Source organism: Cottoperca gobio, chromosome 1 (genome assembly GCF_900634415.1).
Source record: "Cottoperca gobio chromosome 1, fCotGob3.1, whole genome shotgun sequence".
In the NCBI taxonomy this organism is placed as follows: Eukaryota; Metazoa; Chordata; class Actinopteri; order Perciformes; family Bovichtidae; genus Cottoperca; species Cottoperca gobio.
This window is the reverse complement of record NC_041355.1, coordinates 5,070,339-5,091,135: the sequence shown is the minus strand read 5'-3', so window position 1 is coordinate 5,091,135 and position 20,797 is coordinate 5,070,339. Positions and strand designations below refer to the sequence as shown.

General features: G+C 42.5%; 2 protein-coding genes across 5 annotated transcripts in view; one reads left to right on the top strand and one right to left on the bottom strand.

Moving 5' to 3' along the window:
• The window catches only part of lrba (LPS-responsive vesicle trafficking, beach and anchor containing), a 169,979-nt gene extending 166,197 nt beyond the window's left edge, over positions 1–3,782 (top strand). The window contains 2 exon segments of the mRNA XM_029434539.1: positions 1,825–1,976; positions 2,489–3,782. Coding sequence (XP_029290399.1) covers positions 1,825–1,976; positions 2,489–2,579 — 243 coding nt within the window. The 3' untranslated portion in view covers positions 2,580–3,782.
• A 2,781-nt stretch (positions 3,783–6,563) lies between these two features.
• Positions 6,564–20,797, bottom strand: part of dclk2a (doublecortin-like kinase 2a) — a 33,323-nt gene continuing 19,089 nt past the window's right edge. Inside the window, exons 3-18 of one of the 4 annotated variants that reach the window (XR_003832292.1) lie at positions 20,482–20,611; positions 18,932–19,030; positions 18,412–18,462; positions 17,229–17,311; positions 15,295–15,382; positions 13,873–13,981; positions 12,638–12,695; positions 12,171–12,290; positions 11,940–12,086; positions 11,722–11,855; positions 11,246–11,323; positions 10,846–10,942; positions 9,944–10,024; positions 9,726–9,839; positions 8,964–9,526; positions 6,790–6,926 (exon numbers count right to left, since the gene is read on the bottom strand). Coding sequence is in view for 2 of the 4 variants with exons in the window: in XM_029432034.1 (XP_029287894.1) it covers positions 6,708–6,926; positions 9,726–9,839; positions 9,944–10,024; positions 10,846–10,942; positions 11,246–11,323; positions 11,722–11,855; positions 11,940–12,086; positions 12,171–12,290; positions 12,638–12,695; positions 13,873–13,981; positions 15,295–15,382; positions 17,229–17,311; positions 18,412–18,462; positions 18,932–19,030; positions 20,482–20,611 (1,608 nt within the window). In the remaining 2 variants the exon portion in view is untranslated. Of the gene's footprint in view, positions 6,927–7,502; positions 7,522–8,963; positions 9,527–9,725; positions 9,840–9,943; positions 10,025–10,845; positions 10,943–11,245; positions 11,324–11,721; positions 11,856–11,939; positions 12,087–12,170; positions 12,291–12,637; positions 12,696–13,872; positions 13,982–15,294; positions 15,383–17,228; positions 17,312–18,411; positions 18,463–18,931; positions 19,031–20,481; positions 20,612–20,797 lie in introns of all 4 variants that reach the window. The other 3 variants (XR_003832295.1, XM_029432049.1, XM_029432034.1) reach the window with 3 other exon arrangements.

Genomic DNA, 20,797 nt, shown 5'->3' with positions numbered 1-20,797 from the left:
TTTTAGTCATCCGAGCCCGAGTAGCCATCTTAGCTCCCACAGAGCCATCGGCCATCTTGTTTGACCGCCCAGTGGCAAGGGGCTGATTTATAATGTCTGTCTGCAGCCTCCTACCTGGCCCGGCTGACATGTCTGCCAGCTCCCCTGCCTCCTGCTGCGCTTCAGTAAGGTCATGGACTCCATTAGTAGATACACAGGTACATTAATATAACACAGGGACTGGTAAATAGCTTCATGTAGTTTATGTCATCTGCTCATGAAGAATATTGCCAAGAAAACTGCAAGCTGTGGCTGCTTGTAAAATAAATGTATCGCATTTAAAGCTGCACTAGTGAATACTTTTATATTAACGGAGGACTGCAGGTAAAGTGCTGTTCCCCTCAGAGCGTGATGCAAAAAAAACAAAGTTAGCAACTAGCTAACAACGCAGTGAAGCAGAGCTAAGCTAAGGTTGTGTTATAATAATAATAGTTGTTCATAAAGGTTTTGTTTTTCTCTCTTTTTCTGCCGCCACCAAGTATTCAAAAGTCCAAATTTGACGTTTCTCTATAAAAACGTAGCCATTTTAATGCGAGGTATAATGCCTCGTCATTGTTCCCCATGTGCTCGTTTGCACCGTGCTTCAGTCTTAAGTGCGTCGATCATGATTGGCTAAATTGAGCGTTATCTTTATCGCTGTTGTCAGATTAACTCTGAATGTTGATACACAAGACAATTACTGTACACACAGAACGGACCCACAGCACACAAATCAAACCAGCGCCGCACTCAGTCACGCTCCATCCCCAGCCATCTTGGATGATGATCTAACGTGGCAATTAGGCGGGTTGGTTCTCGAGGCGTCTCGCCAGCGAGTGCATCATTGTGTGCGCCGGTCTGTGTGAGCGGGCGCAGGTCCTGTGCCTATCTCAAGTGCGTGCGTAATGAGAACGAGAAACGGAGCAGTGTGGTTGGAAACTCCACAAAGGCTTTGTATACAAAACATTTGCCTAATTGCCAAATCCGTCCACTGTGTACGACTCTTGAAGGGTTATTTATGTTTTCCTTACCAAGTCAAGTTCCTGAAAATGACTTCCAACTTCAGTTGAAGTTCAATTTTTCCCTTTTTAATGTGAGCCTGATTCAACACACATGCTGCTGATGATTGAAGTGTCTCTCGCCGAATCACTTGCAAAGCGGCCTCCGCTCTGCATTAGTGTCATTCGCTGCTTCTAGAAGTCGCATTCTGCCTCGTCATGTCATCGGCTACGGTTGCTCGCTGATTGATGCTCCTGACTGTTTCTGTTTCAGCTTCCACTGTGCACTGCGCCCGTAATAGACTCCAACACGAGACTTGATTTGTGTACGTCTGATTCCCGGGGGAACCATTCAGCTGTTACAGTTTGCAGGAAGAGCAGATGAGACGAGTAAATCTCCGAGCCTCGCTGTGGGGAGCCATCTTTGTTGCCAGTCAGGGTCTGTGTACAGAAAGCCCCTCAGGAGGGCGCCGCTGACCTGGGATCTTTTGTGGGATCACATGACCTCGCTGTATGAGCTTTACTTTGACATAAAGAGATAAACTGCTCCAAGGTCTCCAGTCCAGTCGGAGACTCTTTGTGCATCTGGTTCCAGGTTAAAGAGCTTTGCTGCGAGGGTTTTATTTTGAGCATTGAAGGACAGGTAACACATGATCAAAGAAGTCGGGCTATGATGTCGATGAGTCCTCTGGAAAACTATATTAAATCTGACTTATTGCTGTATAAGCTGTAATGATTGGAACGTCCCAAAGAGTGAAGATTCTCCAGCTCATTAACAAGTGAATAATGAAGTCCTTCCCTCTGCCAGGCCATGTATCTCAGTCGGGACGGCCAGTATCTGCTGACGGGCGGCGATGGAGGTGTAGTTTCTGTCTGGCAGGTCCACGACCTCAAACAGCTGTTCACCTACCCCGGCTGTGACGCAGGAATCCGCTCCATGACCATGTCACATGACCAAAGGTAACACACAGAATGTATAGCCTGGCCAGTGAAGGATTTTAAATCTGATGGTCTTTGTTTTTACATAAACATTTTGATATGGATTCCTTCAATTAGGTTTTTAAAGAATTATGACGAAAGCATTTCAACTTTTTAATGATTTGCTGCTTTTCTGTTTTATATTTTTGTACATTTAATATATTTTAGATGATAATTACTTCATACTGTTGCATAATTTCACCATCATTTTATAAGCTGATCATGTGTTTGCATGTAAAAAGTAACTTTAAATGTCAATTACCTTTTGTTACTGGAGCAAAAATAAATAAAACACATGTTCCCTCTGCAATGCAGTTATATATTATAATGATTGTACTTCAGTGCGGTACTTGAGTCGGTTGAACTAAATGCTACTTTCCCACTCACTCACTTTTACATTTGACTCAGCTGTCGCAGATTTTGAATAAGAAATAAGAAATAAAAAGGCTGTAAAAGAACAAAGCCTCATGACGTTCCCTCCCGACTCCTCTCAGGTGCATCATAACCGGCATGTCATCTGGAAGCATCGTGCTCTTCTACAACGACTTCAACAGATGGCACCACGAGTACCAGACGAGGTACTGAGCCGACTCGACTGACCAACATCCAAACGGTGTGAACTTATCAAAGGCACTACTCTGTCTATATCCTGAATGTAAGAAACACACCTGTCCTGTTATAGTAAAAGAAAATCAAAACTATTTTTAAAAAGGGCATTGCTATATTTTGTAGATCAGATAGAAAACTTTCATACAAATCACAGGGTGAGGGTTATGTTTCTGTACGGTTAAAACAAATCTATTTTTAGCTGTAAGAGTCTATTTTCATCTCCTCCGGAAAACAAAAGCGGGATTTGTTGGGAGCTAGCGAGAACCTTAAAAAAAAAAATCCAAATATTTGTGTACTTTAGGGTGAGTGATCTTTTTTTTCTCTTGTAGGTGTGTATGTGGGGAATAATTATTAAGCTGTCATTCACGTTTTAACATGCTTTTTTGGCAACACAGCCAGTAGATATGAAATGTTTGAATAAATAATAAATGTATTGGATAGAAGGATAAACCAAGAGGGAATATACATATACATATAAATATCTATATATTCTGTTTAAATGTAGTCCTCCATATTTAAACCTTTCCATTCCCTGTGTTCCTCTGTGCTTGCTAAGAGATTGGGTTCCTGTGCATGGCTCACTACTCGTATAAAACATATCAGCGCAGACGTATCGCATTTTCATTTAATACTTCCAGATATTTAAAAATAAAACTTTCCACCCAGTGATGTTAAAGATGAGCAGGATGTCTCTTTTACATTTCTTTCCCAAATGACAAAAGGTGAATAATTGTTTTCTAAAATAGAAATCTTGATTGCCTGTGATGGAAAGTCTTGAGATCACATGACTCGCGTCATATCATCGCGGCCAGCTTAGCATCTTTAAAGTCCTCTCGAGTCCCGTCTCCAAAGCAGCGAGCAGCAGAGTGAGATGTTCTCGGACGGGAAGGACTTTCTCTATTTCAGTCTGAGCTTCTTCTTTCTCTTAGTTCATCACAGGAGCAGTGATTATGTTAAGATGTGCTTCAGCACTAAACTGGCACATTTCCTTTTGTCTAAAAAAATAAACGTCCACTTATATCTTTTTCATTTTGGGGGGAAAACATTCCTTTAAAGATTGTGGTTTGAATCTCCAGTTATATGAGAACTACTGTTATCTATCAACCAATATTTTTTTGCAATAATTTGAGTGTTTTGTGTGCCGAGTTCTGAAAATAAAATAGAATTTTATAACTTGAATTGTCCTTAGTTTGTGTATTTCTCACATGCATAGCACCCTCTAGTGGCCGACCTCTGGTCTCACACACACACACACACACACACACACCACATTCATTTGAAGTCTTTATTGCATTTCTGTTTCAAAACAGTGGGACATTAAAAGCAGCCACTCTTTGTCTAATAAAAACCGTTACTCCAGTTTGACAACGATGATAAACCTGTTTTTAAAACTGTCTTTTCATACAAATATTTCCCTTTACAAACGGCATATGAAAATCTCTACTTTTAACTACATATACATAAGAGGAAGCTAAATGTACCAACTTGACTGTGTGAGGGTTTTGTCTTGCAAGGAGGCAGGAAGTGGGAATAGAGTTTGCATGCGGCTGGAAGTCCTGAAGAGATAAAGAGGAGTTAGCCCTACTGACACCAGCTGGGATAAATGCTGCGGCGTTTAAAACGGGTACAAAACAAAAACACTTTTTTTTTAAGGATGTACAACTTGGAACCCCATTTTTCAGCCAAGCCAAGGTTTTTGATAAAGGCATCATTAATAAGCTGTTAGCTAGTGGTCAGGCACAAACCCGTCACCTTAACACATTCATTCACATAAATCCAACAGATCACAAACTATTTGCTGGAGTATTTAGAAGGAACAGTGTCATGTGACACTAGCGTTGTCTGCATCCACCGGTAAATAATGTGGGTTTCTTTGTGCAGTACTGAAGTCGCAGCAGAAAGTTTCATTTTCATAATAAACAAACCTGCAATTTGGTTTAATGTCTGTTGGATTTATTTTTCTGTACAGCAGTTATTTATGACTTTAAGGGCCATTAAATGCTCAGATACACAACAAACCTTCAGGTTTCAGGTGGACGACGGAAGTTCTTGACAATATGTACAACTACAGTGTTCACATCATATAATACAGACAGTGTGTGGATGAATGTGTCAGAGTGGGTGCACAAAATAAAGCCAGATACAGCAGGACATGCAAAGAGTCGTTGATATGTTTGCTCAGGTTGAGATGACTGTTCCTACCCAAACACTCAGTTATGTTCGTTGTAATATTATTTTCAAAGACTTAAATGAAATAGAGATTAATCTGAGGGGTTGGAAAATAGAAAAACACACTCCTGTTGTGTATACAGATGTTTTTTCACTGATTGCTTTTTGACTTTAGGCCCGAAAATGTATTTAAATAAAACAATTGGAATCTTTGGTTGAAATGGCCACACTGCAGATGCATGAGTTCAAGGTGCACACAATCTCCACGTAGAGCTGAAGCTGTTTAACAGACACATTGTCTTATTCGTTATTAGTACTTTAAGCAGGTATTACCGTTGTTTTGTGTGTATATAGTAACACTTAATAGGAATCTAAAGTTTTAAAGTAAACTTGCGGTTAGCATCTGGATGGTCAGAGGAAACACTGATAGTGGTTATAGTTGGATTACACTACAGGTAGCTAAACTAGCAAGTTCAGACGTTTGATATGCTGAAATACCTTTATGTATGATGTCTGTGCTAAAGCAATAGGAGTTCACAATGTGTGTACTGAATACTTATTTACAAAAGAGCCACAGGCAAGTCAAACTGGGTTAATAAATAAAATAATTCACATTAACATGATACAGTAATGACTTCTCAAGACAAACCACTCAGAACAGTGATGGATTCAGTTCATTCCCTTTCTCCACATCCTCCATTAATAAATACAAACGTATATACAATCAAACTCCCGTGGGATAAGAAGGGGAGAACAATATGGACACAGCAGTCACTGGCTCAGTTTACAGCTACTGGAAATGCTCGGGTGGAGTTTAAACCTCCTTATCTGACGATTACTGACACACACAGGTAAAGAGGAGGAGTGACTGGCTACAGAATCGCCATTTACATCTCCATAAGCTCTTCAGCAGGGAGAAGGCTGGGAGAAGGAGGGCCAGCAGGAGAGGGTGGGGTTGTGGACCTGGGAGGTGTAGATGGAGGAGAGGGAAACAGGGTTGGATGGAAGGGAGAGGGGGAGGAAGGTTCTTGTTTGGTCGGGGAAGAGAAAGGGAAGAATATGATGGGTTTAACCGGGGACACTGGGGAAGGGGAGGCTTGTTTTGTGGGAGAGGAAGATGGGGATGTTTCCTCTTCGGTAGGAGAGGAGGAGGAGGGGACTGGTTTGGTGGGAGAAAAGGGAGGAAGAGAGGCTGGTTTGGTGGGAGAAGAGGGAGGAAGAGATGCTGGTTTGGTGGGAGAAGAGGGAGGAAGAGAGGCTGGTTTGGTGGGAGAAGAGGGAGGAAGAGAGGCCGGTTTGGTGGGAGAAGAGGGAGGAAGAGAGGCTGGTTTGGTGGGAGAAAGAGAGGCTGGTTTGGTGGGAGAAGAGGGAGGAAGAGAGGCTGGTTTGGTGGGAGAAGAGGGAGGAAGAGAGGCTGGTTTGGTGGGAGAAAGAGAGGCTGGTTTGGTGGGAGAAGAGGGAGTAAGAGAGGCTGGTTTGGTGGGACAGGAGGGAGAAAGAGAGGCTGGTTTGGTGGGAGAAGAGGGAGTAAGAGAGGCTGGTTTGGTGGGACAGGAGGGAGAAAGAGAGGCTGGTTTGGTGGGAGAAGAGGGAGTAAGAGAGGCTGCTTTGGTGGGAGAAAGAGAGGCTGCTTTGGTGGGAGAAAGAGAGGCTGGTTTGGAGGGAGAAAGAGAGGCTGGTTTGGTGGGAGAAGGGCAGGAGATGGGTGTAGAGGGAGTGTTGCAGGGGAAAAGATCAGGAGAGCCAGAGGGTGATGGAGTAGCGGAGGGTGACGTGCTGATTTCCGGATCAGAGGAAACAGAGGTGATGGAGAAATGAAGCAAACTTACAGGAGCAGAAAAAGGGAAATCAACACCGTCAGTTGGGGAATGAGAGCAGGGAGCATTAAAGGTGGACGTAGCATCAGGCACAGCAGCGGTCTTCGGTGCCTTGCCACTAGAGGGTGACGCCAGTGTGGCAAGGTTTTGATTCTTTGGCGCGTGGTGCCTGTTTGGTTGGAGAAGCTAGTGCTGACTTTGTTGGCGAGGCTGGTTCGACTGGAAGGGCAGATGGGACTTGTTTGCCAGCAGACGATGGTGGACATGGCACAGTTTGGGGTCGCGGACGACGACGACGAGTGGTGAGCTGGAGGGTCTTCTTATCTAGAGCTGTGCACTGGAAAAACAGACACATTAGCTTGATATTTGTGTCCCATTGAAGCTCTAATGACACCAATCAGAACAGAGAGAGAGAGATATTGTGGGTCAATCTATGTGGAATTCAGGAAACCTAATTTATAAAACGTATTATTCTTGATCTAGCTGTTGCAGTGAGATATTTATTTTTATTCCTACAATCATTACCTGCTGACCCAGTCTTCTACTTGTTCTAATAATCTCTATGAACGAACAACACACACAATGAAAAACACTAATGGAAATGGACATAAATAACTGAAAGATGATCAAACAAAAAGACAGTATTTTATTCGCGCAGTAGACTGACCCCACGAGAAGGCAAATCAGATCATCACTGCTATGCTATGTGCAGAGAAAGGGCAAATGAGAAAGTAAAGTTGACTTTTTAATTCGACAGATCAAATATACATGGTGCGTTTGTCTCGAGTGAAGCCAATGATGTGTTCTTACGTGGGACAGAAAACTGTGTCTGCGTTCTATGTTCCTCATTTGCCCTTGTGCTGAATCTCAGCAGCAGAACAGACGAGGCGTAGCGTTAAGTGTTAGTACATACCATTGCCTTGGAGCTAATTCTGAGGGACGTAATGCAGGGAGAGGGGAGAAGCAAAAAAAGGGACAGAGACTAGTCTTACTCACAGCTTCACAAAACAAAGTCAACACAACAAGCATGGCGGCCCAGCGCACAGACTTTGTTCCAGCTCGGTGCTAATCTGTTATTTCAGATCATTAAAACACGATTTGGTTTGGACCGATTGACCGTTTTGCATTTGAGAAAGACTTGACCTGGAACAAACTGTGAACTGTAATTCAGGCAGAAACACGTGTCTGTTAGATGTTACGCTATATTTACATACCACTCAATTCAATGCAGTGGCATGGTGTGATTTAAATGTTCTCGTTTTAAAAGATAATAGTGCCATTATTCTATATCCATTTTATTGTCAACAAAACCAATGAAAAGACCAAAACCAGTTGTTGCCTATTTGGCTTGATATATTGTATTCCTCTGTGCCATAGAGATCCATTTAAAAAAATATATATTTATATTAAAACATATTCATGAGCCACACTGTTGCACTGAATGACATGTTTAATTTGACTCAATCCCACATACTCCATCCTTCTGGGTTAAATACTCGCTAGTATTTGAAAAGAGTCCCTAACATACGCTTCTGTTTGCAATTATTAATTATTTATATTTATGACCTATTTATCTAGATGTGTGTCTTCCATGAGAACCAATTGGCTTAGAGTCGCAGGAAGAGGGAAGGACTAAATCGTTGCAGGTTTTGGTCTTTTCATTGCATTCGTTGACAATATAAATACAGAATCACGTCAGCCTTGTCCTTTAAAATGGGCAGGGGAATATTGTATCCAAGGCAATAAAGCCACATTGGTTTGCATCCATCTCTTCAAATTAAAACTACCGAACAGTGCCAGCACAGTTCTTAATCTCCTCCACAAGGTGGCGCCAGAGTACCGTTAACATGGAACAGTGCTGAGCAACCAATTAGAGATTTGTTGACCCACAGAAATGAGATTTTGAATAAGATTACTAACAAGCAATGAATGGCAGAGAGGGAGGCAACAAAAAAAAAAACTGCTCTTGCATTAGCACTGTAAACATGTTAAATAACCTCAATGACGACGAGATTAAATAAATACATCCTTCGAAACACAGATGATTGTTTTCACATCCTATAAAAGTTTATGATCGATACAAATGGAGTGAAATGTGAACGAAGGAGCAGAAACACGAGTGTGACGACAGTCAAGGGGGGGTAAATCCAGGACAGAGCGAATGTTGTGTTAGTGTTAGCGAGGTGCACATCAGCTGGTTATTGAGAGCAGTTACTGCAGCTGGCGGTTGAAGAAGAAGGGCAGGGGGCCTGAGAAAGAGACAGGAAGGAAGGGAACGGGAGGGAGAGCAAGGCGGGGGGGAAATGGGTGAAGGGAAGGGCGATGGCTGGAAAGGAAGAAGGGAGCGTGGGGGAGGGGGAGATGAAGTGTGTACCCGGCTCTCAGCTCCAGGCGTCCCCTTTGGTCCTGGGTCGGGTGTGAGGGAAGGGTGAGGAGGAGGGAGGAGGAAGAGGATGGAGAGGAGGAGGAGGAGGAGGAGGGGCCGAGGCCAGGGCCCGTGTTTACACCTCAAACTGTCAAATGAGATTTACAACAAGGAATGAGGCTCTTTGCAGCAAAGATCAAATCAAATTTCTAATTAGACACTTTTCCCTTCCCCCAATTCCTGCTTTCAGTTCAGACAGACAGACAGACTGAAGAGAGAGGGCTGATGGGGAGTGTGACCTGATGACATGAAGAGTGGAGGAAGTCAAACTGTACAACAGGAAATGAGTGAGGCTTGAGACAGACAGACAGGAAGGATGTGTGCTACAGGAATGACTTCTTCTGCCCTGTCCACGTTTTTCCATCATTCCATCTCTAAAATCCTGTCTGACATGTTTACAGCAGCATAAGTTGTCTTTAATGTCTTCTTGGACGATGATTGAGGTCAGATATTCTTGGCCCGTGAATTAGAAGGAGCGCAATCTTCTGTATTTGGGTCAGACATTCACCACCCTGCAGTGAATGTTTGGAAAAGGGCCGAGATGTTCAAGCTGCTTCAAACTATCAAACCCTTGTCAACACCTCAACGCTGCAGATTAAAGATGTCACTGAAAGTTCAGTCTCAGGAAGGTCATAAGATTACTCTGAGAGAAAATATAACTGTTACATTTACTAAATCATTAATTGTTCATATGTTTATGTCGGTGCTTACCATGATGACGGACACTCCAGCTGTTGTGATGTTGAGCTTAGGCGCAGTGTTAAAGTGCGTCTTCAGTTTACCTGTGACCTCCATCTTCATGTTGTTCTCCATGACTGCGTCGTCCTACACACAATGAGGTTGAATGGTTTAACTTAGCTTAACCACGCTTAGAGGTTGTGTGAGCACGTGTACATGCAACTACAGAGACAAACAGCGCTGTTAGATACCGTGACCCAAGGGTGGGAGAGGATGTCCTGTGCTGTGTATCGAGCCTCAGCGTTGACCTGCAGCATCTTCCCAATCAGCTCCTACAACAAAACACAGTTCAGGACGACATCAAAGCTTAACATTCTTCAGTATTTCATAAAAAAATATGATGATGAGAAAGTCATAGTACAAAGTGTGACATAAAAAATGGTCATAGTATAGTATGCTATAAACAAATGTTATATTATAGTGAGTCATACAGATTTAATAGTATATTATTTCATAAAAATGTTTTACTTTTCCAGCTACATAACTGCACGTAGCGTCATGCTGCGGCGTCTGCCACCGTGCACGTGTCTGCAGTGACAGGGCCGCTGTAACAGCGGTGGGTTTAATTAGCAGTTTGGTCTTGCCTGCTGAGCACAGGCTGTCACCTTAATACATGACATTACTTTAGAGGATTGGAGGGTTTCTGTGTCCTCCAGCAGACAGGAGTCATTAGTCATTAACCCCTTTACCATCCCACCCCTTTTTTTGTTTTTTTAGAAAGGTAGGGGTGGGGGCAGGGGGGTGTTCAGGGGTAGGTAAAAAGTCAACAGTATATGCCACATTGAAGTGGTGTACATCATCTGAAAGCTGGGAACCTGAAGATTCATATGAGAAATTAAACCAGCACAGTGTATCAAATATGTCAGGTCATAATGTCAGGTGTGTAAGAAACATTGCGTTTTGGGTTAGGAGTCTCGGTTTCACGGCTCTCACTAGAATCAAACGGCTACTTTGGGGACTAACACCATCACACATATTATATCGTTTAATATAATATCAGTTTCTTCACTCTAGTTTTAAAACTGAGCCTCTGAAAGACAATAAAATTGTGCGAGAGTGTGTGTGTGTGTGTGTGTGTGTGTGTGGTACAAACCTTTGCTGAGTCAGTGATGTTGTCCCAGTAAGGACTGGGAAAGTCCAGTCGCCCCAGAAGGATCTGGTCAAACAGATCCTCTTGCATGTTATTCTCACTACGTAGAAAGACAAACACAAACACTCAGCGAACAGAAATTCATAAAGTATTGCTCGGCACACATAGCATCCCTCGACTTAATGAAAAAACCTGCACTATACTGCACGTTGCATAATAATAAGTAGCCTCATCTGTAACCTAGCCTTTCATTCTGTGCTTATTATAATAACCATGAAGTGCTTTAGATTAAACATGGATCACATTAAGTTAAATTAAATCCCTCCCACACTCTGACTGCAGGATCAGTATCACAGTGTATGTAGCAGAAGGTGAACTAAAGCTAGTTAAAGCTTTGAAGTACCTTCTGAATGGAGGGAATCCACACAGAAGGATGTAGGTGATGACACCTGCAGCCCAGATATCCACCTTCAGACCATAACTGTGGGAAGAGAGGAGAGCACGGCAACTTCCATCATCCCAGTGGTACAAATACAGTAGATGGCTGATTTGGACATGAAACAACAAACATATTGTCATTTTGGAAAGACAAGGTTTTTAATCTACTATAATGATTTGGAGGTAATTATACCACAACAACCTTTTATGCACAAAATACCAATCTCCTTCTAATCTCCACACGGCTGATTATAACACAGCGGTAGTGCAGACCCACATTTCTACTCTGCTATTGTGCAAAGAACAGATGTTTCCACTTCAACCAACTCACAGATGAAAAAAACATGCACGTTTCTGTGTAAAAAGCACATTCCCTGGTGAAAACTAAAGATCTAAGTACTAGAAACCCCATAAAGTATCCCCTATCTAAAAAAAACGTACCCAGACTCGGAGATGATCTCTGGAGCCACATATGTAGGAGTTCCACATACGGTATATAAAGGTCCTTCCACCACTGTGGCCAAGCCAAAGTCTCCCAGTTTCAATGACTTGGTGCCATCTGGATACTCAAACACCTAAAAATGAAAAACGTTCTCAGTTAAATCCCACTGAGCAGCTGGATTTGTAGGAAAGAAACATGTGCGAGTGTAAATATCTACCAGCAAGTTCTCTGGTTTAATGTCTCTGTGGACGATGTTTGTGCTGTGCAGGTACTTCAGAGCTCCGGCGAGATTGTACACCATCACAATGGCGTCTCTCTCTGTGTATTTGGCCGAGGAGGTTATGGCATCGAATAAATCCCCTCCCTGTGCCGACGGCAACAAAGTGGTTAAAGATCAAACCCCCGCAGAGAAAGGAGGACTGTGTGTTGTTATTGCCTCCTACAGTACCTTGACGAGCTCCATGACCAGGTAGAGTTCAGAGAGTGTGTCCACCTCCTCGATCAACATGATGATGTTGGGGTGTTTCACCCTCCGCAACACTGCGACCTCATTTTCTATGAGGTGCTCCTGGAAACACGGCAAAGACAAATAATCCAAGTTACTGTGTGCTACACTGCACAGGATTTACACGCCGCCATTTATGCTAATAATAATAAAAAAAAAAAAGGCTGCATTGTTGACAGAATTTGTGTCAAGGGCGTGTGTCATTGTCCGTGTGTGAAAGTGCGAAGATAATTTGAGTTAAGTGATGAATAAAACATTACCAGACTGATTTAACTGTGTGGCGTAAGAGGATCAGAGACACACTGTGTGCGTGGGTGTTAATAATGCAGAGTGAAACATATGACCCTTCCTTTCAAGTGCTTGCACGGGTCGGGGGAGAAAATAAATGGGAGAAAAAGACAGAGTGAGACCTTTCCAGTGCACTTGGCCTTGTCGATGATCTTCAGTGCAAACTCTTTTCCTGTGGACCTGAACAGAAACAGTGCAATTAGGGCCAACAATAAAAACAGCACTGAAACTGCAACAATGTGTGTAATTCAAATCAAGTGCTCACAAGAGAGCCTCAGTTACAGTGAGCAGGAGCACGGCCGCAGTTATTGGAAAGGTATGTTAGCTGCACTAGCCAAGTTTATACAACGAGCAGAGAAACAGTGCAGATACAAACACATTCTGAAAGAGGAACTCAACACCAGGATGAAGAACAGTCACTACTATGTCAGGCTGAAGGTTTCAACTTTGCTTCACCTCCCATCAGTGATGCTGGGTGTGGTCAGAAGAGAGCTCTGTTACACCTTTGACCACACCAAACAGTGATGTCGTGGTGTACCGACACACTCTGGAGTACACCACTGCAGCAAGGTGAGAAGTTAAACCACTGGAGGCTTTGAGTTACTCTTTAAATTACAATTTAGAGGTTTTCTCTTATGTTTTCAGTTCGGTTTGTTTTAGTGTCTGTGTTTTCTCTGCCAAGGCCATTTCCATAAGTTAAATATAATGCGTGTATCCTCGCCGTGACTTGGATCCGCTCCAAACTGTATTTGAGCTTTTCCTTTGCCCATGAAACATCCTCCCACCAAGTTTCAAGACAATTGTAAGAGTAACTCTTCCTTAATTCTGCAGACAAACAAACCAAACCTACAACATACAGTTCATTTAGGGCCCACAACTAAAAAGGTACCCAGTGGAGTTTTTAAACCACTAGTGCTGCTAAGGAGCAATGCTTTGATGAGCGGGTCCCCGTTTTGTTTGTATCTCCTGCTTCCTAACACACACATAAGGACGCGTGTGTGTGCATTTAGGTAAGAGATACTTGTTGTAAACATAACTGTTTATTTACAAGGTACTCTTCACTTTCTAGGAAGGTGCATCAGATTATTATTATTAACACACACTTGACACTCTCATCATCATCATCTCCCCTGTCTGCCCGGGCAGTGTGTCGACTCGAGATTAAAAGGCTAATGAAGTGGATTCACCGCTGGGCTTAATCCATAGGATAGTTCTTTCTCCACAGATGAAGGAGCAGTTACTGCACATGATGCACGTCTCATTAAGCTGCACAACACGGCGCCCTGCAGCGCGACCACTGCAGACGGCCGCACACTGCATTATACATTCGCAGTGCGAGTGAATGTGTTTCACCTACCTCTCCACACACTCTTTGACCACAGCGAAGTTCCCATCTCCGATGACCTTCCCGATCTTGTATTTTTCCGAGATGGTGGAGGCGGGCAGGTAGCGGTTCCCATTAACTGCTGAGGAGAGACAGGGATTACAACAGGAGACAGACACGACTTGCTGTTTAATACAATTAAGGGAGCTCTGGCAGGAACTCAACCAGCTCTCAGACTGAATTAAGGGACGACACACTGTGCAACTAAAATAACACACAGGGACAAAGGTGCACAGCAATCTCTAATAGTTCTCCTGTGGCAATTAGTGAACTGAGCAGCAATATTGTGTCTACACACACACACAGCCCTAAAATCATTTAGATAAGTATCTGCTCACACAGCACTATTTTATTCCACTCTTATCCTCCACACGAGGCCGCGTCTTTGCCACTTTTGTTGGGTAAGCAAATTATAAAATGTGCCCTGACGGGAAAATATGAGGAATCACTTTAATGTGATAGTCAATGTCATTTCTACATGCTAGAAGGTGAGGGAGTCCATGCTATAGTGGACTCAGACAAAAAAGAAGAGAGAGAGAGAGAGAGAGAGAGAGAGAGAGAGAGACAGACAGACAGACAGACAGACAGACAGACAGACAGACAGAGAGAGAGAGAGAGAGACAGACAGACAGACAGACAGACAGAGAGACAGACAGACAGACAGACAGACAGACAGACAGAGAGACAGAGAGACAGACAGAGAGACAGACAGACAGACAGACAGACAGAGAGACAGACAGAGACAGACAGACAGAGAGACAGACAGAGACAGACAGAGACAGACAGACAGAGAGACAGACAGACAGAGACAGACAGAGAGACAGACAGACAGAGAGACAGACAGAGACAGACAGAGAGACAGACAGAGACAGACAGAGAGACAGACAGACAGACAACAGAGAGACAGACAGACAGAGAGACAGACAGAGACAGACAGAGACAGACAGAGAGACAGACAGAGACAGAGAGACAGAGAGACAGACAGAGAGACAGACAGACAGAGAGACAGAGAGACAGACAGAGACAGACAGAGAGACAGACAGAGAGCAGACAGACAGAGAGACAGACAGAGAGACAGACAGAGACAGACAGAGAGACAGACAGAGAGACAGACAGACAGAGAGACAGACAGAGAGACAGACAGAGACAGACAGACAGACAGACAGACAGAGAGACAGACAGAGACAGACAGAGACAGAGAGACAGACAGAGACAGACAGACAGAGAGACAGAGAGACAGAGAGACAGAGAGACAGACAGAGACAGACAGAGACAGACAGACAGACAGACAGGCAGACAGAGACAGACAGACAGAGAGACAGACAGAGACAGACAGAGAGACAGACAGAGACAGACAGAGAGACAGACAGATAGATGATAGACAGATAGACGTACCCTCTGAACTCAGCTGATTGCTTTGCTCCTGTTGGTTGTTCAACAAGCCGTTGACATTTGAAGACGAGATGTGATGAGCTGGAGGGATCTGCAGGATACAAAAAGTGTCTTTGAGTGATGGCCTTGTGTTGCATAAAAATGTTTGAGATGGCATTAAAAGGAGACTAATAATAAACATGTACAAGCTACACAATTGTTATGCTCAATTATTGTCTGTTCATAAATAAAAAGCAAATGTTCAACATTAATTGAATTCTTTAACAAAAATAAAAGAACTACCAGTGGCTACAGTTCGGGGAGACATGCATGCTGCTTATAGACGTGACACAGTCCAACCTATACATTAATCCTAAAGTAAATATATTATTTAAATAGTGAATGAAGGCTAAATTAAACTTGCCCTTCAAAATGTACAAGTTGCCAGAGCTACTGAATAGATCTCCTCCTCCATGTATCCACTTCTCATCACTGCACATAAAACCGTTATGGCTCCAAATGAATGATTCATTTCTTAAGAGCGTCATTTCTGCAGAGCACAGCAGTGGCATTTCAACATCTTTTGGTTATATATTTTTGAAATGTCAGCCATAAATGCAGCATTAAAATAAAAACCGGTGATCTTTTACATTATGTACAGTGGTGTTCTGTACCTTACTGCACCATGACGCACATTACTTTACAGTAAGGATCTATTATTTAGCCTAAAAGGAAAGCCCTCTGGACCAAAGTAGAAATGGAAAACTGGATACATAAAAAAGCTTTTTTCTCTAATGAATAACTTCTTTTGTGGCTTTAGTTTACCTGACCACTTGCAGAGTGAGCAGCTATGTTATTGTCATCCTTGTGCGTCCTCATTTCATGTTTTCAGAAAGTGCTCTTCTACTCTGACTCTTTGCCAATTTTAAAGCTGTCAGTAAATCATAAAAATCTAGTACCCAGCCAAATGAATGTGGATGGATAAGTCTTTGACTGGGCTTAGAGAGGAACGGTAGCACTCTGGAGGAGGTTTGCCAGCTAGCTGCAGCAGTTAGAAACTCTGTAGTTTGGGACTAACATGCAGCTTACAGAAGAATCCATCAATAAATCAGATTAGTATCTCTAACTCTACCAAAAATACATAATAGAGCTGCAGCACGGGCAACATGGCCTTTACACAGATCTGTAGGTCAAACATGGCTGGCAGTAACTCGACGACTTGACATCACACAGACTTATTTCATCATTTCATTTTGTGGTATGTAGGTCGATACAATCCTGCCTTATCCCTAACCCTTAAAGTACGGCCTGAATTTATGCGTCTTGTACAAGCACGTAATTCACCATAAGATTTACGACACTAACTTGATTCACTCTGAGGCAGCGGACCTGCACTTTACCAAGTGAGTTATTACAGCTATGTCTAGTAAGGGTTTGACATTGGAGGACAGATGCTGGCTGAAGACCGACCATAAAGCCTTAAATGTAACCTGTGGGGGGTTTTTTGACCATTAGTAGCACTATGGACTGGTGCTTTCATGAGTGGTTCCCCATTTTGTTCATATTTCGCACGAGCACATCGGTGATACAATACACGTTCCTGCTCAGAGTCTCACACTATTCCACTGCTCTAGAGATGGTGGGAATGCGGCAAAAAAAAGTAGCAAGGAAAGAAGAAGAATTCAAGCTAGCAAGCATGGACATAAAAAAAAGATCAGGACAGGTCTTTTGCCAGTTTTAATGTAGGGTTTGTGTGGACACAGCTGAGATAACTCGCCATTTCTAATGAAAACCTACAAATGGTACCCAATTCATTACAGTTTGTATCAGCAATTCTAAGCAATATGACAGTCTGTGTGTACGAGACGTTTTATCAATACGCATGCATGCACACCTACCGAATGTGCTTTTAAAACCATGCACTGTCCTGTATAGATCATGTACATACACCAGCTTACCTTAAAACTGGGGATGGATCGGGGGCTGGTGGGAGACGGAGTGGAGGACTTGGTGGAGATCTGGCTGATGGAGACACCGTTGACTATGTGGAGAAATTTAAAATTTAAAAATTTTTAATGACATACTATACGATGAAGTTTTATGACAGGTGATATCATATGGCTCAAATGATTTGGTGTAAATATCCTCTGTACTACTATGTAACACATTTCCATAATATACTTTAGTGTAGGAAACACAAGCATGCAGCAGAGCTTTTCTTGTTTGAGTGATTCATTCTCTCAAAATCAGACTATTTCTGCCTCCTTCTCTCTTGGTTTCTGGCACAAACACGGAGGCATAATGCGTCAAACCTTTCCTCAAATTCTCTTCATCTGCATAAACCCAGCTGAGCTGAGGAAAATCATTTCACACTGCCTACAGGCTGCATCTCTGTACTACTGTTTCAGATTTTATTTCATTGTACAATCCCTTAGAGGGTTGTTTTTTTTATCACTCAACTCTCCTCTGGGGTATTTATCTTGTTTGTAATAAAGGAGCCTTTGAAGCACTTTGAGGAAATCTCTTTTAATGTTTTAAAAGTACAGTTTAACTTTTTGAGCACCTCTTCTGCTTCAGATGAAGAGGCGTGTGTTTTAACTGTGCAGTGAGAGCAGGATTTAATTAACACAACTGAAGAGTGAGTCAAATCAGTTCAGGGCTTTGAATCAGTGGATTCTGCAGCAGCTGGATTTCAAATGACATAGATGTGTATAATACATGGCATCCCGAATTCAAGTCTGGGCCATCGGGAGGATGAAAATGCAAACCAAAAGTAAAACATTATTTAATGCAGAAATTGAGATTTAGCATATTAGCATGAAATCTGAACATTAATCTCAAACAACGTTTCATTTCTTATTAGTTTCAGAGGTTTTCTGTCAATGGATGGACATTTTTATCCGTTTGTAAGTCCGGTTAACCAACATAATTTCATAATCTGAGGACCATTCACTATCTCATCACAAAAGTTTAAGTTCAAGATATTTCTTAAATGTATTTCACTCCTATGGACCTGTGGGACTGACAAACCAACGCTGACTAACACTGTTTTAGCGGGAACTTGAGACAAGAGCAGAAGATAACCCGAAAGCTGTAAATACCCAGAATACATTGATATGACAGGTGGTTGATAAGGCTCACCTGGAGATTTGATTGGAGACTGGCTGGTGGAGTAGTGGACAGGTTGCCTTGCTGCAGTGTCAGAAGCAAAACAAAAAACAAATAAAGTCTGGCAGATATGCTTAGCTATACATACATTACAACACACTTGGAAACAGTTTGAACTTCCAAGGCCAAGCTAAAACTGCAGACACTCAAAATACCTCTAATGCCGTTACGTCAGTTTAAAGAACATTCTTTACTCAGCAGAATGTCACCATCTCTCAATGCAACACACAGATTGCCAAGTCATTCTGTCACAACTGAGGGGTTCAGGATGAGGTTGTTAAATAACAAATGCTATTACTCAGCAAGTCAACCACAAGTGACCTTACAGTGTCATCAAAAGGGATTTCATTATTTATTTGTAAAACAATTTGCAAGACTTCACTTTTCAGATTGTCTGCTTACAGGTTAGTATGTTGTGTGTATATATACAGAAATACCTCTTAATTTAAAAGAGCGAATGCTGACAGTGTCTATGTGTGTACGGTCTCGTTACCTGCACCAGGAGACTTGCTGCGTCGTGAAGACCCGGGGCTCCTAGCTGTCCGGTTTGGAGTAGCAGAGCGGCTGTGCGACGTCTTTAGCACTCTGCATTCTGAGACACACACACGCTCAGGGTGACCATCGCATTCATTAACCTTCCCCTATAAACAAACTTCTTCTTTCGTCTCAATCAGAATTAATGTGGCAGGATTATGCCCAACAAGCTGCTGTAGCAGGGATATGACCCTAGAAATGTTATTTATGTCGCATGATGATTTGATGAATTAACTTGATTAGAGGGGACAGAGAAGCAGCAACACAAAGAGTGACAAATAACGTTTAGACCAGACTCTCACACCGATACGAGTGATTTTACTGCCAGAGCAAAGCACTTACAGCTTGGGGTTTTCCTCTTGAAATACAATAATTAGGCTAAAATGATCACAGCACAACTCCCAAGCTTTGGTGTTTGCTGCAAGCCACATCTGATTGTGTGGTGGTGGTCTGTAACTGTGCAGTACGAGCAGATGTTGGAAAGAAGTGTGTGGTAAACTTGTCAGGGTTGTGTTAATGAGGGTGGGGGTGGTGAGAGGTATAAAATAATGACACAGAAGCACACCCACAGTGCATTTTTAATGTGTTCCCTATCACCAGATACATATTTCACTGACTGATTAAAAGGAGGATATTTATCTCTAATTTTAAAGTTCTTGAGATGAGAGCAGAATATATGCGGTTAGTTTGACTGTTATTTATTTATTTAATCCATTTTTGTGCCTTTTTGCATGATCTGTTGCACAGACTAGTTCCTACATCTGTATTCCTTCCATGATTCAACAGTGGAGTACGTACTGGACCCATTTTGCGAAAGGAAAAGCAATTTCTCTTCCTTCAGCAGAGTTACAGTGAGCCCGTTTTGTTCCTTCAAAGACCTAATTCTTAAAAGTGGAGCACAGGAGTGTAAGTGGGACGAAAGCTCCAAACTATCTCTGATTACGACCATTGCACCATCACTCATCTTCAGTAACAGCGAACACACTGTGTGTTAGGGTATACCTCCCTGTTGATAGCTAACCTGACAAAACAACTAAATGAAACAGGATGTCAATACTTTGGGCTCTTACTATAATAAACTCCTCTTTCCTTCCAGAGAGGTTGTCCAATGTACAACACATAGCTTTGACAGTGAATGGATCTGCTGGTTTAAGAGGTCATATCCTGCCTGTGTGCATAATATACTCTATGTACAGCACAAACAGTAACGAACAAGAACACAAAGGCATTCACACAAGCACACGATAATGAAATGTTACTCAGACAACAAGAGTGCAGTGTGTGTGTGTGTGTGTGTGTGTGTGTGTGTGTGTGTTCATGCATGTGTGTTGTAGAACTGATTATTTTCTTTCCACTAAAATTATAATAATCAGAATACAATCGGAAAGAGTCCTCACACACACAAACTTTCTAAAAAGGAAGAGCGCTGCAAGCACTAATGGTGAGGAAGCGCACACACAGAGACACACACACACACACACACACTTAGTTAGTTTTAGTCAAGCCTACCAGTCACAAAGGCTGTGGAAGCCTTACCACTGTGATCCAAAACAAAGTCGTCCTGTGCATAGCGGTGCTTCTCGGGGCCGCACGCTATAAACACATCGTCGTCCCCGAAGAAGTCCTGCAGGCAGATAATCTGGAGGAGGAAGGGTAAGGAGAAAGGAGAGATGAGAGCGATGGATCATTTTCAGAAGGGTATAATGCTCATTTACTTGTTATAATATTCAGAGGCTGTAAGTAATCAGATCCTAAAACGTAGCATGAATTATATTTAAGTATTTCTTTTTAGTTTTTAAGTATTTACATCAATATTTGTACACTG